Here is a 16212-nt window from a genome sequence, read left to right on the forward strand (position 1 = left end):
TTCTAATTTCTAGGGGACTGATGACCCCAGGTGTTAAGTCCCATAGTGCTCAGAGCCATTTGAACCATTAAAAAAAAAAAATTCTCTCGGTAGTGCCATATGGTCCAAGGGAGCACAGTCTTCTTGTGACCGCGCATTCTCGCGAACATCGCTGAAAGCAATCGTGTACAGTGGCTACATTCCTGCCAAGACTTTCTGCATTATCGCAGAAGGAACATCCAGCTTCTCGTAGCCCTATTACACGACCTCATTCAAACTCAGTAAGACGTTGGCAATGGCATATTTGCTGACTAACATCAACACCACTCTCAACCGTAACTAACGCTCACGACCATTACAGAGCGTATTTAAAGCAAAACTAATTGACTTATGCGACTGGCACGAAATTTTAATAGATGCCATCTTTCAGATTTAGAAACACGCCTACCAACTTCCGTTTATGTCGTACAACTCGTTCTTCGTGTTCCGATTTTATTTCTGTCACTGTATTTTATTGTAAGTGGTAGAGCTGCAATGCTACTTGCCCTGTATCCACGCTATTAGATGTATATGAAGTACCCGCAATGCGTGTGTGTGTGTCATTATTATAAATATGTCCGCAGCTCGTGGTCTAGCCGTTGCTGCCTCTGGATCACGGTGTCCCGGGTTCGATTCCCGGCCGGGATAGGGATTTTCTCTTCCCGGGGACTGGGTGTTTGTGTTGTCCTCATCATTTCATCACCATCATCATCATTCGTGACAGTAGCTAGATCGGACTGTGTATAAAATTGGACTGTGAAAACATTGCACAGTTGAGCGCCCCGCAAACCAAACATCATCATCACTGTAAATATGTTGTGTACATGGGACTAAGTTCCCTGTAACAACACCTACGACTGAATTGACAATATATGTCATTGCAGATTTTGGATAATCAAACAGCTAACAAATTTATCTAGAAAATTAGTTCATCTAATGTAATTTATATTCTGTTTAGTCATTACTTTAGCTTAAAGATCAGTGTACTGAAGATATATATTCTTTTTATAATGAAAAGGGTATATCGCCGAAATTGTTTAACAATACTAAAAGTAAAAATTAACAGTTGGAGGCAGCATGGAATGATTAGAAAAATAAGTATGTTTGATGGTTAATAAACTCTTGTTTTTCAACGTCTTTCAGCATTATTTTGTAAAAAAAAAAAATGTGCATCGTTTTCTCATCCTCTCTATCTATGAGTTTCCTGTGATCTGTGACGCCTCCCCCCCCCCCCCCGTCCTTCGCCTAGCACAGGGGTGATCATTGAAAATAAAATTGAAAGCGGAGGGGTAAGTGGCGGGAGAGGGACAAGAAGCGAAAGAGGGAGGGTAGATTATAGGGCGATACACCGAGCACTGCTGGCGGAAAGAAGACAGGTAATCTTTCGTTCGCTTGTGCTCTGAAAAGTAATGACATTTGGAGGATGTGAATGACTTAAAGGCAAAATAGTCACAGAAATAAAGTAAGCTGAACTACTTTTTGGATCCGATATTACATACACATCAAACGATGACGTGAGTACAAAGCTACAAAAATGCTATGTGCCGCAATCAAACGGCATTTTAAAAATAGGGTAAGAGATACATTACTGATAAAGTAGTGGCGCTAAAAATGTTGATGTTGGGTGTGAATGTAGGACATTCACTGAACGACAGATCAAAACGATACAGAACGTAGAATTAAGATTGCTAACGGCAGTTCCTAGTTGCACTCTACTTGACAGGATGAGATTCCAAAATATCAGGAACGACTTCAACGTATTTAATCTCAGTTAGCAAACAATGATGTAAAGTAACAAATGGAAAGAGCGTTCTAGTATCGAAATGGTTCATTTAGATAGTATTTCAGTTTTCATGATCATATCACAGGAGGACTGAACATAACTTTTATTTCTTTTTTCCGAACGTCGGAAGTCTGGGTTTCTAGCGGCGCCAGTGGACCCAGTTGTTATTGGTGGTCAGTGCTCATTGCTGGCGTCAGGTAATGCTTGAGAAGCGTCAGTGACATTATTACTGTATTATTATTATTGTCATCATCACCACTTTAAGAAGCAAGAAGTAAACCTTCCACAGCGCCCATTACCGTTCTGTTTCGCGACTTCCTTGATCCCTTGAGTTATACGAGAGATGTTCAACAAGTAAAGCAACACACTTTTTTTTCTGAAAGCAAGCTAGCTTTTTTCAGGATTCCAGTACACCATATCATTCCCCACTCTTTGACTACAAAACCCTATTTTTCAACATAATCTCCGTTAAAAGCGACGGCCTTACATCACCTTACCGGGAGGGCCAACGTTTTGCTACATCATTAACTTCCCCGTCATTCAAGTAGTGCTTCCCGCGAAGTGCATCCTTCATTGGGCCAAACAGATGGAAATCGGAATGTGCAAGATCCGAGCTGTAGGGTGGATGAGGGAGAACAGTTCAGTGAAGTTTTGTCAGCTCCGCTCGAGTGCGCAGACTTGTGTGAGGCCTTGCGTTGTCATGGGTAAGTTCGTTCGCATTTTTGTGACGACGAACATTCCGGAATCGTTTCTTCAGTTTTCTAAGGGTAGCGCAATAGAATTCAGAGTTGATCATTGCAACATGAGGGAAGGACAACAAACAGAATAACCCCTTCAGAGTCCCAGGAGACCATTGCCATGACATTACCGTCTGAGGGTGTGGCTTTGAACTTTTTCTTCGGAAGAGAAGAGGTGCGGCACCAATCAATGGATTGCAGTTATTTTTCCAGTTCGTAGTGACGAACCCATGTTTCATCGCCTGTGACGATGTTAGACAAAAAATTGTCACGATCAGCCTCGTAACGCGCAAGCAATTCCGCACAGATAATCCTTCGTTGCTCTTTATGGTCTTCTGTTGGGAAGCGAGGAACCCAGCGGGCAAACGCCTTTGAGTATTCCAAGTGCTGCATGAGTGTGTCAGTACCACCAACAGAGACGCCTAGTTGAGCAGCGAGGTGTTTGACTATGATCCGTCCATCACCTCGAATGAGAGTGTCCGCACGTTCCAATACTGCAGTACCCACCGCTGTGTGTAACCATCGGGCACGCGGGATATCGGACAGGTTTCAGCTAGCTTGCTGCGATGCCAGACAAATGGCTCCAATCACTATGGGACTTAACATCTGAGGTCATCAGTCCCCTGGACATAGAACTACACTACCGGCCATTAAAATTGCTACACCACGAAGATGACGTGCTACAGACGCGAAATTTAACCGACAGGAAGATGCTGTGATATGCAGCTTTTCAGAGGAATCACAAAAGGTTGGCGCCGGTGGGGACACCTACAACGTGCTGACATGTGGAAAGTTTCCAACCGATTTCTCATACACAAACCGCAGTTGACCGGAGTTGCCTGGTGAAACGTTGTTGTGATGCCTCGTGTACGGAGGAGAAATGCTTACCATCATGTTTCCGACTTTGATAAAGGTCGGATTGTAGCCTATTGCGATTGCGGTTTATCGTACATTGTTGTTCGCGTTGGTCGAGATCCAATGACTGTTAGCAGAATATGGAATCGGTGGGTTCAGGAGGGTAATACGGAACGCCACGCTGGATCCCAACGGCCTCGTATCACTAGCAGTCGAGATGACAGGCATCTTATCCACATGGCTGTAACGGATCGTGCGGCCAAGTCTCGATCCCTGAGTCAACAGATGGGGACGTCTGAGAGACAATAACCATCTGCACGAACAGTTCAACGACGTTTGCAGCAGCATGGACTTATCAGCTCGGAGACCATGGCTGCGGTTACCCTTGACGCTGCATCACAGACAGGAGCGCCTACGATGGTGTACTCAACGACGAACCTGGGTGCACGAATGGCAAAACATCATTTTTTCGGATGAATCAAGGTTCTGTTTACAGCATCATGATGGTCGCATCCGTGTTTGGCGACATCGCGGTGAACGCACATTGGAAGCGTGTATTCGTCATCGCCATACTGGCGTATCACTTGGGATGATGGTATGGGGTGCCATTGGTTACACGTCTCGGTCACCTCTTGCTCGCATTGACAGCACTTTGAACAGTGGACGTTACATTTCAGATGTGTTACGACCCGTGGCTCTACCCTTCATTCGATCCCTGCGAAACCCTACATTTGAGCAGGATAATGCACGACCGCATTTTCTGGATACAGAAAATGTTCGACTGCTGCCTGGCCAGAACATTCACCAGATCTCTCACCAATTGAAAACGTCTGGTCAATGGTGGCCGAGCAACTGGCTCGTCACAATACGCCAGCCACTACTCTTGATGAACTGTGGTATCGTGTTGAAGCTGCATGGGCAGCTGTACCTGTACACGCCATCCAAGCTCTGGTTGACTCAATGACCAGGCGTATCAAGGCCGTTATTACGGCCAGATGTGGTTTTTCTGTGTACTGATTTTTCAGGGTCTATGCACCAAATTGCGTGAAAATGTAATCACATGTCTGTTCTAGTACAATATATTTGTCCAAAGAATACCTTTTATCATCTGCATTTCTTCTTGGTGCAGCAGTTTTAATGGCCAGTAGTGTATTTTGCAGTTGCTAAGACGGGATGCGGAGAAGGTAACACAACCGATCGAGGTATGACGCGAAAAACTTCAACTGTGATGTTTACAGGTAAAATCACACTTCAAAGGGGCGTGTAGATGTTACAGCAATGACAGCACATTTGTGAAGAGCTGGACTCAATTGCTCGCCAAGGCACAAGATTTGCCTTCCTGTAACTTCGGAGAATATCAGGTGAAGGCCGAAGTGAATTACCAACAGATTGAGGCCTCACTCTTGGACACCAGAGGTAAAAGTGTCCCCAACGATCATCATGTTAATAGAATGTTAAATAAAGAAAACAAAAAGGACAGTATAATCACATGATGATAACATAAACATCAGTTGACTGCAGAATTTCCTGGGAAAATTATCCTTGACGATTTTTATATAAGCAAGTTGACTGAGACATTTTACTATTCTTCACATATTTTCAGTAGGGGGAAGAAGCTACGAGTTCATTTACATCTTTGGACAGGTACTGAGATAACCAGTGCTTCTTCGTCTGTTCAACCAGAAAAAACGAAATGCGATCACATTAAATGACTCAGACAAACTCAAGATGAATGCAAGCCCCATGAGTAACGCAGCTGAAACGGGTACGTTACAAGATTACTTAGCGAAGAATGCAGAGACTAGGAAACGTATAAAAATGAGAGGCGTTTTACATCAGTCATATGTGGAATACTCAGTTTAAGCTCCTCGGTTTGTCCATATACAAGTGCAGCTCTGTGAAAATAAAGTCCATGCTCAGTATTATAACTTCCGGTATCTGCCTCGAGCCTGTTATACGGAATAAAGTGATGCTGTCGTTACAACACTAGACTCGGATTTGGGAAGGCAGTGATACAGGCCATCAATAGTCTGGCCATACCGATTTTGATATTCCATGCTCCCCCTTAATCACATTCGGCAAACGTCGTTACGCTGCCTTACAGCAACAAGCAATGTCCTTCCTCACCCTTCCCCACTTCCACTCTAAATCTGCATCCATCCTCGAAGAACCACTGCGATACTCATGGACGAGGGAATTTGCCAGTGTACTACAAATTAGGGTTTGCTCCAATCTAATCTACTTACGGAGTGCAAGAAGAATGACTGTGCTTTTACCTCTGTGCATGCTATAATTAGTCTAATCTTGCTCCATGATCACTATGGAAACGATACGTTGGATGCTGATTCCTTAAGACTGGTTCTTGCAACTTTGTGTAGGTTTGTAATGGGTAGTTTATGTCTGACTTGAAGCGTCTTCCAGTTCCCGTTTTTCATCGGCTGAGGCACACAAATCTGTGATCACTGTTGTCGCTCTTCTTTGTATAGGTTCAAAGTACCCAGTTAATTTTGTTTCTTATGGAATCCATAGTGTTGAGTGATGGTGTAGACTCGCCTGCACGATTGTTTTGTAAGCTGTCTCCATTTTTATGACGGACAGCTGTTTTCCTGCCAATGAACCGAAGTCTGCCAACTGATTTACCTACGATTAAGCCTATTTTATTTCATATCCCCATTAACTGACTCACGGATATTGTGTTCACTGGGTACTACATTTTCGAGTTTTGCGAAGTGCTTCATTCTAGTGAAGTATGTCATCAGATTACTGGATAATCTGCAAAAAGGTTGAGATTACTATTAACGTTGTCCGCTATGACAGTAATATACAACATGTACATAGGCCTACTTCTTTAACGACAAAAACGTCGATAGGACGCTGAACTCCAATATTCCTTCTAACCAATTACGAAATTTCTAAGTCGCAGGAGACAAAAGCGTCGCAGGAGACGAAATGCTGGTTCCCAGTCAAATAAAAAAGTCTGCAAGTCTCCACAGATAATTGCCGGTGAAGTGTCGTATCTGTATGGAGAAATAATAATAATAATAATAATAACAATAATAATAGTTATTAGTGTAGTTTCTCTCAGTTTTTGAAGAAGAGTCTGAAGAGGAGTTCGTGAATGGCCCTTTTTTGGCCTATCATCTGTCGTCTAAACAACTACAGGCTAGTTTTGCAGCCAGAAACACACCCACACTTCTTAGCGCGCGTTTCATCTGGCGTCAGTTTTGATGGATGCTGCGCAGTCCTGAAGGCGTCACATAACGCTGGTGGAGCACTATGACGTCACTACTACACAAGGGCCGGCCGATGTGGCCGAGGAGTTCTAGGCGCTTCAGTCTGGAACCACGCGACCACTACAGTCGCAGGTTCGAATCCTGCCTCGGGCATGGATGTATGTGATGTCCTTAGGTTAGTTAGGTTTAAGTAGTTCTAAGTTCTAGGGTAACTGATGACCTCAGATGTTAAGTCCCATAGTGCTCAGAGCCATTTGAACCATTTACTACACAAGGAGAATGTGTGCACATGTTCTCCGTCCAGTGGCTGCCCGTGGGAAATCCCTTAGAATGAGTGCCCACATTATTTTCAAACGCCGACACTATCGCGCAGGCTTATCCAGAACTGCAAAGGAAATGCAACAAACAGAGGAAGCACGTCATAATCCATAGTTAGGCAGCAGCAGCCAGCAGAGGCACAGCAGCGACAGGGAAGTGACCCATTTTGGGACATTTTATGCGTTCCTTAACAGGAACGAATTGTGTAGTCTCAGCTGTATACTTTGGTAGTTTAGTTTCTTGAGTTTCTGCGTGTTAACTTAATGTTTAAGAGATACAGCTCTCACGTTTTTGTTTGCGTCGGAAAGTAACCTGATTTTGTGATATATTACAAGTATCTAATCAGGTGCCAATTATTTAACCTCAGCTGAGAGCTTTGATATTTCAGTTTCTGAATCTCTGAGCGTTAATCTGATTTATTAGACACAGTTGTGCATTTTCCTCCTTGTCCACAGTAGAGTTCCGTAGCACATGTCGATTGTTTCTGTTTGTGTAGTGTAGTTTTCCACGGTCTGGGACTGTTATTGCTGTGTGCTGAGACGAGCCGAGTTGGTGACACTCCATTCTTAGCTCCAGGATGTGATGGCTTCAGTTACACAGCTTGAGGCTGCAGTGGGTGGGCATCACTCTTGTGGGCCGGCAGTGGAGACACAACGGATGTCCAGCACATATGTGTCTGCCGATCAGCCCGCACTGGTGGCAAGTCCAGTTAATTCTTGCACTGAAGTTGACCCCTACTCGTGGTCAAGTGGGAAGTCACCTCGGGTCGTGGCAGGCAGCGAAATACTTCCCAGGGGGCTTTACGTTACAGCCTCCACAGTTAGTCGACAAACAGGTTTCAGGGTGCTGCCTGTGGCTGACACTGTGTCTCAGCCAGATGCAGTCACTTGTCATGTTTCAGAGGGAAGCTCTCAGCCTGCAAGGTCGAGGCAATCCCAGAGTGTGGGATTATTGGTAGGTGGAGTTCCAATGTTAGACGCGTTATGGGGCCACTTAGGGACATACCTGCCAAGGAGTGTTGGTTGATTCCAGGGAGGGGACCACACAGCGAGGTCATAGGTCCCATCGGATTAGGGAAGGATGGGAAAGGAAGCCAGTTGTGCCCTTTCGGGCATTTGCCTGAAGCAATTTTGGGAAATCATGGAAAATCTAAATCAGGATGGCCGTACGTGGGTTTGAACTGTCATCGCCCCAAATGCGCGTCCAGTGTGCCAAGGAGGGGAAGAAAGCCAATGTACACTCTGTGTGCATACTGGGTGGACCCATTCCAGATATAGAACGGGTCCTTCCACATGCAACAAAGAGCCAGGGTGCAGCCAGCTGCAGCTGATTGCTCACATCAGTACCAATAATGTGTGTCGCTTTGGATCGGAAGAGATTCTCTCTGGTTTCGAGTGGCTAACAGAAGTGGTAAATGCTGCCAGTCTTGCTTGCAAGATGCCTGCAGAGCTCACCATTTGCAGCATAGTTGACAGGACCGATAACCTAACGGTGTTCAGAAAAAAAGGTTAAACACAGTTGGCGGCGGCGTGTTTGTTGCTGTTAGAAGTAATTTACCCTCTAACGAAACTGAAGTAGTTCCTGTGAGTTAGTATGTGTAGAGGTCTTTCTTGGCGACCTGAATACAATAATAAACTGGATCCTTTTGACGAACCCCCAACTCGGATGATACAATTGCTGAAAGGTTCAAAGAAATCTTGTGCTTAATTTAAAAATGCATCTGACTCATACAATTGCAGCTGATGGTGACTTTAATTTACACTCGATATGTTGGCGATAATGCATGTTTAAACCCGAGGGTACACAAAATATCATCCGAAATTGTGTTAAACACATTCTTTGAAAATTATTTGTAGCAGTTAGTTCATGAGCCCACGCAAACAGTAAACAGCTGTGAAAACACACTTGATCTCTTAGCAACAAATAATCCTGAGGAGCACCAAAACGGATACAGGGATTAGTGAACACGGTGTTGTCGTAGCGAGGCTGAATACTCTAACCCCCAATCCTCCAAAAATTAATGAAAAATATACATATTCAAAAACGCAGCTAAGAAGTCACTTGAGGCCTTTCTGTGAGAGAATCTCCACTTCTTCCAAATTAACGTGTAAGTGTACACCAGATGTGGCTTGAATTCAAAGAAATAGTATCGGCAGTAATTGACAGATTTAAAACCGAATAAATTAACAACCGGCAGAGCTCATCCCTCTTGGTACACAAAACGGGGCAGAACACTGTCGCAAAAGCAAGGAACAAAGCATACCATATTTTAACGAACACAAAACCTAAAAGATTGGCGATCTTTTACAGAAGCTCGAAATTTAGTGAGGACTTCACTACGATATGCTTATAACAGTTTCCACAACGAAACTTTGTCTCGAAACCTGGCAGGATATTTACAACAGAATCTGGTAGTATGCTGGGTATCCCAGCAGCAGGACACAATCATGCCTTCTCTGCACGATGGCAATGAAAATACTTTCGACGACAGTGCTGCCAAACAGTTACTAAAAACAGCCTTCCGACATTCCTTCACCAAAGACGACGAAGTAAATATTGCAGAATTCGAATCAAGAACACCTGCCAACATAAGTAACTTAGAAGGAGATATCCTCGGACTAGTGAAGCAACTTTAATCATTTCATAAAAGCAAGTCTTCCGGTCCAGATTTTATACCAATTAGGTTCCTTTCAGTGTATGCTCAAGTAAATATAAAATGGAAATGTCGTGTGGCTAGGGCCTCCCGTCGGGTAGACAAGTAATAGCTCCATACTTAACAATCGTACACAACCGCTCGCTCGGCGAAAGATCAGTGTCCACAGAATGGGACGTTGCACAGGTCACACCAATATTCAAGAAAGACAGTAGGAGTAATCCACTAAATTACAGGCCCATATCGTTAACGTCGATATGAAGCAGGATTTTCTAACATACATTGTGTTCGAACATTATTAATTACCTTCAAGAGAACGGTCTATTGGCACACAGTCAACACGGATTTAGAAAACATCGTTCTTGTGAAACACAACTAGCTCTTTACTCACACAAAGTGTTGAGTGCTACTGAAAACAGATTTCAAATTGATCCCGTATTTCTTGATTTCCAGGAGGTTTTTGACACAGTACCACACAAGCGGCTTGTTGTCAAAACGTGCTTATGGAATATCGTCTCAGTTACGTGACTGGATTCGTGATTTCCTGTCAGGGAAGTCACAGTTTTACATTAATTGAAGAACAGTAATCGAGTGAAGCAGAAGTGATTTCTGGCGTTCCCAAAGGTAATGTTTTAGGCCCTCTGCTGATTTAGGAGACAATCTGAGCAGCCGTCTTAGGTTGTTTGCAGACGATGCTGTCGTTTATCGTCTAGTAAAGTCATCAGAAGATCAAAACAAACTACAAAACGATTTAGAAAAGATATCTGTTTGATGCGAAAATTGGCAATGTACCCCTAAAAGGAATCCGTTGAACTTCCTTTACACTAAAAAGCAATCAAACCTAAAAGCCGCAAATTCAACTAAATACCTTGGAATTAAATTTACGAACAACTTAGACTGACTGGGAAGAACACACAGAAAATGTTGTGGGTAAGGTAAACCAAAGACTGCGTTTTATTGGCATAACACTTAGAAAATGCAACATATCTACTGAAGAGACTGCCTACACTACGCTTAACAGTCCTCTTTTGGAGTACTGCTGCTCGGTCGAGGATCCTTACCAGATAGGATTAACAGAGTACATCGAGAAAGCTCAAAGAAGACCAGCGCGTTTTGTATCATCCCCAAATAGGGATGAGACTATCACTGACATGATACAGGGTTTGGGGTGGACACCATTTTTCGTTGCGACAGAATCTTCTCACGAAATTTCAATCACCACTTCCGCCTCCGACAGCGAAAATATTTTGTTGACGTCGATCTACATAGGGAGAAACGATCATCACAATAAAATAAGGGAAATCAGAGCTAGCACGGAAAGCTGTAAGTGTTCGTTTCTCCGCGCGCTGTTCGAGATTGGAATAATAGAGAATTATTGTGAAGGTGGTTCGTTGAATTCTCTGCCAGGCACGTGATTTCAGAGTATTCATGTTGCTGTAGATTCCTTAATACATTTTACCAGCAGTTCAACTCATAAAACAAATCGATCATGATAAAAAAAATTGACCTTCCACATGTCTTCAAATCTCGGTTTGGCTGTTGTGGAGATAAATGATTCCTCCGGAGGAAGATCCAGACAACGCAGGCAGATTTACAGCTAGTTTATAAGGTCAGCTAGTTTATAAGGTTCCCCTTGTGTGTTATCGGTGAAAGATTGCTTTTTATGCAACACGTGACCAGTGCACCTACCACTCGTAGCTAGTTGTTTGCTTCTTTGCCTTTGATGTGGAACACGTCAGTCAGTAAATCAACAGATGTAAAGCACTTACTCAGTAAAAAATATGATAATATCTGATCACGTACATGGCTATCTTTTAGATCGATCTTAAGACATGTTTATTTTTTTCACACATACACACACTTTACAGTGCTACATATTCAGGAATTCTTATATGGAATAACATGGGTTGTCAAGCAGATATGATTTCAGTTTGTGTTTCAAATTAGTCTTATCATCTATTACATTCTTCAAATCACTGGGCACGTAGTCCGAATACAGGATAAATCACCACCACTTAAATGGTACCTAGATCCCTGACTTCAAAGCAAATTACGTACCACATTTGTCAGTAAGAAATCAGCTCTTTGACATCTCAAAGATGCAGCTCATTTCAAAAGTTAAAATCACCGTAAGCCAGAAATGATATGAACAGGAACGAAAATGAGCTTTACTAACACCTTTGACATGGTTGTTTTCATACATAAGGATCCACATAAATATTCCCTCAACCGTGCAAAGGATTTTTTTGCGAATGTCGTGTTTACCATTCGTTTCTGACAGTAATATTGTACCAATGAAGTAACTAGCTTGAAAGAGATATGATTTACAAGAAGTACGGTACAAGTTTGAAATATATAGCCTTACTGAAGTGGCAGTTAATCAATATCGAGCAAGTTTTCTCTGGGAACAAAATTTTCCCCTGTGATCTGCAACAAACTCACAGCTGAAGTCACGTCCAGTAAATGACCCATAATTTTTGCGAAATATACAATTTTGTGTACATTCTCTCGCATGAAAATATAAACTATAGCATTTCGGCTAACTTGATGAATGACGTAGTACAGGAAGGAAAAAAAAACCGTAGGGGAAACATAGGCAAGAAGTAAAGATCCGTAAAGCAAATGCCAAGCCAATTAGAAATACAGAAAGTATGACTTTACCGTTTTGAAATGTTTTCGCAGCACACTTTCTTGCACGCAAGAACTATCGATGTTTGTTTAGAATGTAGAACGCACAACCGAGAAGCAATGTTGTAACAGCACTTAACATTACCAAAATCGGCTAAAATTTTCCCAGCAAGCTGTGGGCGATACGATACAACATTTAATTTGTATTCATAATATGAAGATTTGTGAGCGATAATAAAAAAATGGTGAAACCCCTGTTACCATCAGATTTTAAAGTGACGAAAAATGGTCGACAGAACTGAAAGCAAATGTGGGTAACAAAGTTACGGGGGGGTGTCTGCTCTAGTTTCAGCAGTTCCCTCACGCACTAGTCAAGGTCTCGGCACGTGACCAGTATCAACAGTAAAGGTCAAGCTTCATGAGGATTAACTAACAAACACCAGCTTCAAATTGCGAGAACTATAACAATGGAAAAACATATCAATGAAGTGCGTTTACCAATAGGGCTAACTGTTTTTGCAGAATTTCAACGAAATGTACATAAAAACGAGTAAACCTTGGCATCAGTCTATGATTTCTCGACGTCGGAAAAACAAATGTAGTTTTAAAAAGCCAAGTAACAGTTATTATACTGTTTTGCTTCAGTTTTCATTTTTTTAACAGTACGAGAGAGTTCGCAATCATATCGTGTCAGAAATTGCAAATTCCAGTTTTTCTACAAACATATTCTATTCACAGCTGAAAAAGGAGCACGCCTCTGACATCTGTCGGTCACAAACGCTTCAAAAATTCGTTCGCTATTGGCATGCGACCTTCCTACAACCTTGTACCATTCCCCTATCACGTGAACGATGCGGCGAAACCCTCACGTGATGATAAAAACCGAATCGGGGCGTGAGTCTGACGTCACGTTCTACATGTACTAATCAAATCAATAACTGTTGCGTTGCAAATATACCCGAATACAAAAGTATATAATCGAAACAACTGTCATAATTTTTTTCGCGTAAACGTTACCACATAACCTTCTTCCCCCCCTTCCTCTTATTCGCCAAGAATCGAATCCATCCGCTGCACGTCAGACAAGATTTACATGATGAACAACAAAATATCCTCTATTTTAATTGAAATAAGGTACCCAATGTCAATCTTATGTAATTAGGGGACGTACACAATACAGCAAAAAAAAGAGAAATAAACTAACAATTTAGTACAATAGATTATATGCAGAATACGGTAGCTTAACTAATCTTTTGGCTTTACAGTTGAATGTTCATGTATTCAGCACTTTTTTCTATTCACAGGTGGCACACCTGACACTGACTTCGCACTTACTTCCCACAAAATAAACCAAACTTGACCTTCCTCATAAGCATTCATATCATTTAGGCAAATAATTTAATAAAACTACCACAATTTTAGCTTAGCACTATGCAAAAGAACTGCTTGCAATGCGCGGAAACATTGTTGCACCGACACGACTTTCAGCCGTTGCGTAGCACGTTGCGGAAAACGTGACTAGGTACAGTGCGACCGAAAGATGTGACACACATGCACGAACAAGGATTCGTCGCGCGTGTCACTGATAGAGCTACTCGCAAGAGCTTTGTCAATGCGCTGAATGTTAACTGCGCAATAAATAAACATAGGAAGTTGGCACTCACGTTTCAAATTTCAGATGTTGAGAAGACGCTGATGTTTCATCCCAGTAACCGTGCGTCTCCATAATGGATCAAATGATTTCCTTGACATGGGACTAGTAGCAGATGTAGGCAACTGATGCTGTGGCAAGAAATATGCTGCTGTTTACGACGAACAAACTGCTGAAACCTTCTTTTGACAGGTACAATTGCATAACGCCAACCACCAAGAAGGAACACTGCTGCGCTGCGCGAGCTACTGAACAGTCACTTGTTTCCACGCCTTGGCACACGTGCCGGTGGCAGTGACGTCACCGAGTCACACGATCGCCATGTGCCCGGCCCCCAGCGGTCACGTGGCAGCCAACGCGACCGCGCCGCCAGTGTCTGCAGCACGTTGCCAAGAACGCCGTAGCGCCGCGCAGGCAAGGACTTTTCTAGACGCTCTCCGCGATAGGTGCAGAAGTTGCAGTCACAAGCGCTGACTGCAGCCGCACTGCGTGTAACTGATTTGCAAAAATTCGCTGAAGTATTAGTCCAGTGAAAGTCAACGGAAAACTCTACACTTCTTATAATTACTGAACTCTCTGCAAACAAGATGGATTGTACCGCTCTGAAAGTAAAAGATACTATAGCGGCCAATCAATTTATTAGGCGCAGGCCGTGCTAATCTTGCCATAAATCTACAAATAAATATACAAGTAAATCTATAAATAAATAAGTATATAAATCACCATCAGCGAGGCTTTCGGAGATCGCTTTCTTGCCAAGATCGCTCAATAGTTAGTGAAGGGTTCACTGCTCCTGATCTCGCAACACGAAACATCAGCCAGCCATAAAATTAAAGCTGAATTACAATGGGTGGGGATAGGTACTTGGCCCACGTTCTTGGCACATAGAGCTCAGTAGCTTCTATGCCTATGCATGATGGTAATATGTGTATTCGAAAGCCATACATGTGCTTCGGTCATTATCAACATTCAGTAGCAGAAGTTGAAAAAAAAAAGATATGGTTTGTTTCAACACGTGGCCTATCTATTAGCTTAACAGGGCCACAAGCTGATTTTGCCTTCCGTCGCCAATGTTCCATTCTTAGCGTTTATTCTAACGCCTCAAGGTGAATTTTATGATAGTCCCGAAGCGTACAATTCTTTTAGTGAACATTTGAATCCCCTGCCCTGCGCTTCACAGCGGTTTGCAAAGTATGGATGTAGAAAATAACGGACGTTTTAAGACAGAGGGTAAAAATAACTTTTTACTATTCAGAAAGTACGAAGTTGAAATGTCGGTTCTGCAGTTACGATATCGATTTTCTATAGTTTTCTTGAAACCACTCGTAATAATTAATTCAGTAAGGAACTGAAATACTGCTTCGATTCGATGATATTGTCGACGAGACGTTGCATAAAAAAGGTAATTGGCCCAAAGAAAGAGTTGGGGCTAAATATGGATATGTTAAAAAGAGACACGAGAAAGTGCAGTTATCACTGATATCGGCCTCGGGATTTTCCTTGTTCAATATGACAGACGAGTCGAACTTAGATAAACTGAATTAGACACTGTATCCATCTGGGATTCGACTCCGGAACTACACGAAGTGGACGGAGGCGAGTGGCCGGCAGCATGTAGGCACACGTGAGGCGGCCAGTGGGCGGGGTTCAGGAGCCTTCTGCGCATGCGCTGCCTGCGCCGGTCACGTTTGTGTCAGCATGCTCCGCTGATTTTCCCCCTCCCCCCCATGCCCCGCCCCCTCTTCGACCCTAGCTCCTCCGGCAAGCCACACCACCTTCCCGCTGTCTCCGTGTTTTCCCCTGCCGCGAGAGGCTGAAACGAGCGTTTAGAAGACGTAATGTAACTGCTGACACCTCCGTTTTCCTTTTATCATCCTGTAACTATTGAGCTGTGTATTGCGTGCAACACTCGTCTACACACTCCTTTACACTGTCGCACTTAATCAGAAGAGGCATTGTTTCCAATGTGATTTATTGAAGATGCTTCCCGACTTGAAGATCACAAGCAAAAATCCCTGCTACGGAAGTAATTTTTGTCACTAGAATTCCGCCAACAGCAGGAGGAAGGAGACTTTCAGGGACACATTATCATAGCCATCTTGTACGTCAGTGTCTTTGTTAGATCCCATAGCTTACTGTAGCTTTCTGCGGGACCAGCGTATAAGATACAGCTAACGTACATTCGTCAATGTAAAGTCCGGAGTTTTGGGAAATCATGCTTTATAAGCTGGTACACTGTTCTCACTTATATTTGCGGGTCCAGATATAAATATTCCCTACTAAATATGCACTCCCCCCTGTCAGATTAAGCAAGAGTGTGCTAACAGGAGTAAGTA

The 16212-nt window shown here is 43.0% G+C and overlaps 1 protein-coding gene across 2 annotated transcripts in view; it reads right to left on the reverse strand.

Moving 5' to 3' along the window:
• The window catches only part of LOC124802248 (transcription factor cwo), a 162439-nt gene extending 148294 nt beyond the window's left edge, over positions 1 to 14145 (reverse strand). For both annotated transcript variants that reach the window (XM_047263137.1, XM_047263135.1), the window contains exon 1: positions 13890 to 14145. In XM_047263137.1, coding sequence (XP_047119093.1) covers positions 13890 to 13951 — 62 coding nt within the window. In that variant the 5' untranslated portion in view covers positions 13952 to 14145. The remainder of the gene's footprint in view (positions 1 to 13889) is intronic.
• Positions 14146 to 16212: the final 2067 nt, after the last annotated feature.

Source organism: Schistocerca piceifrons, chromosome 1, assembly GCF_021461385.2.
Source record: "Schistocerca piceifrons isolate TAMUIC-IGC-003096 chromosome 1, iqSchPice1.1, whole genome shotgun sequence".
Taxonomy (NCBI): Eukaryota; Metazoa; Arthropoda; class Insecta; order Orthoptera; family Acrididae; genus Schistocerca; species Schistocerca piceifrons.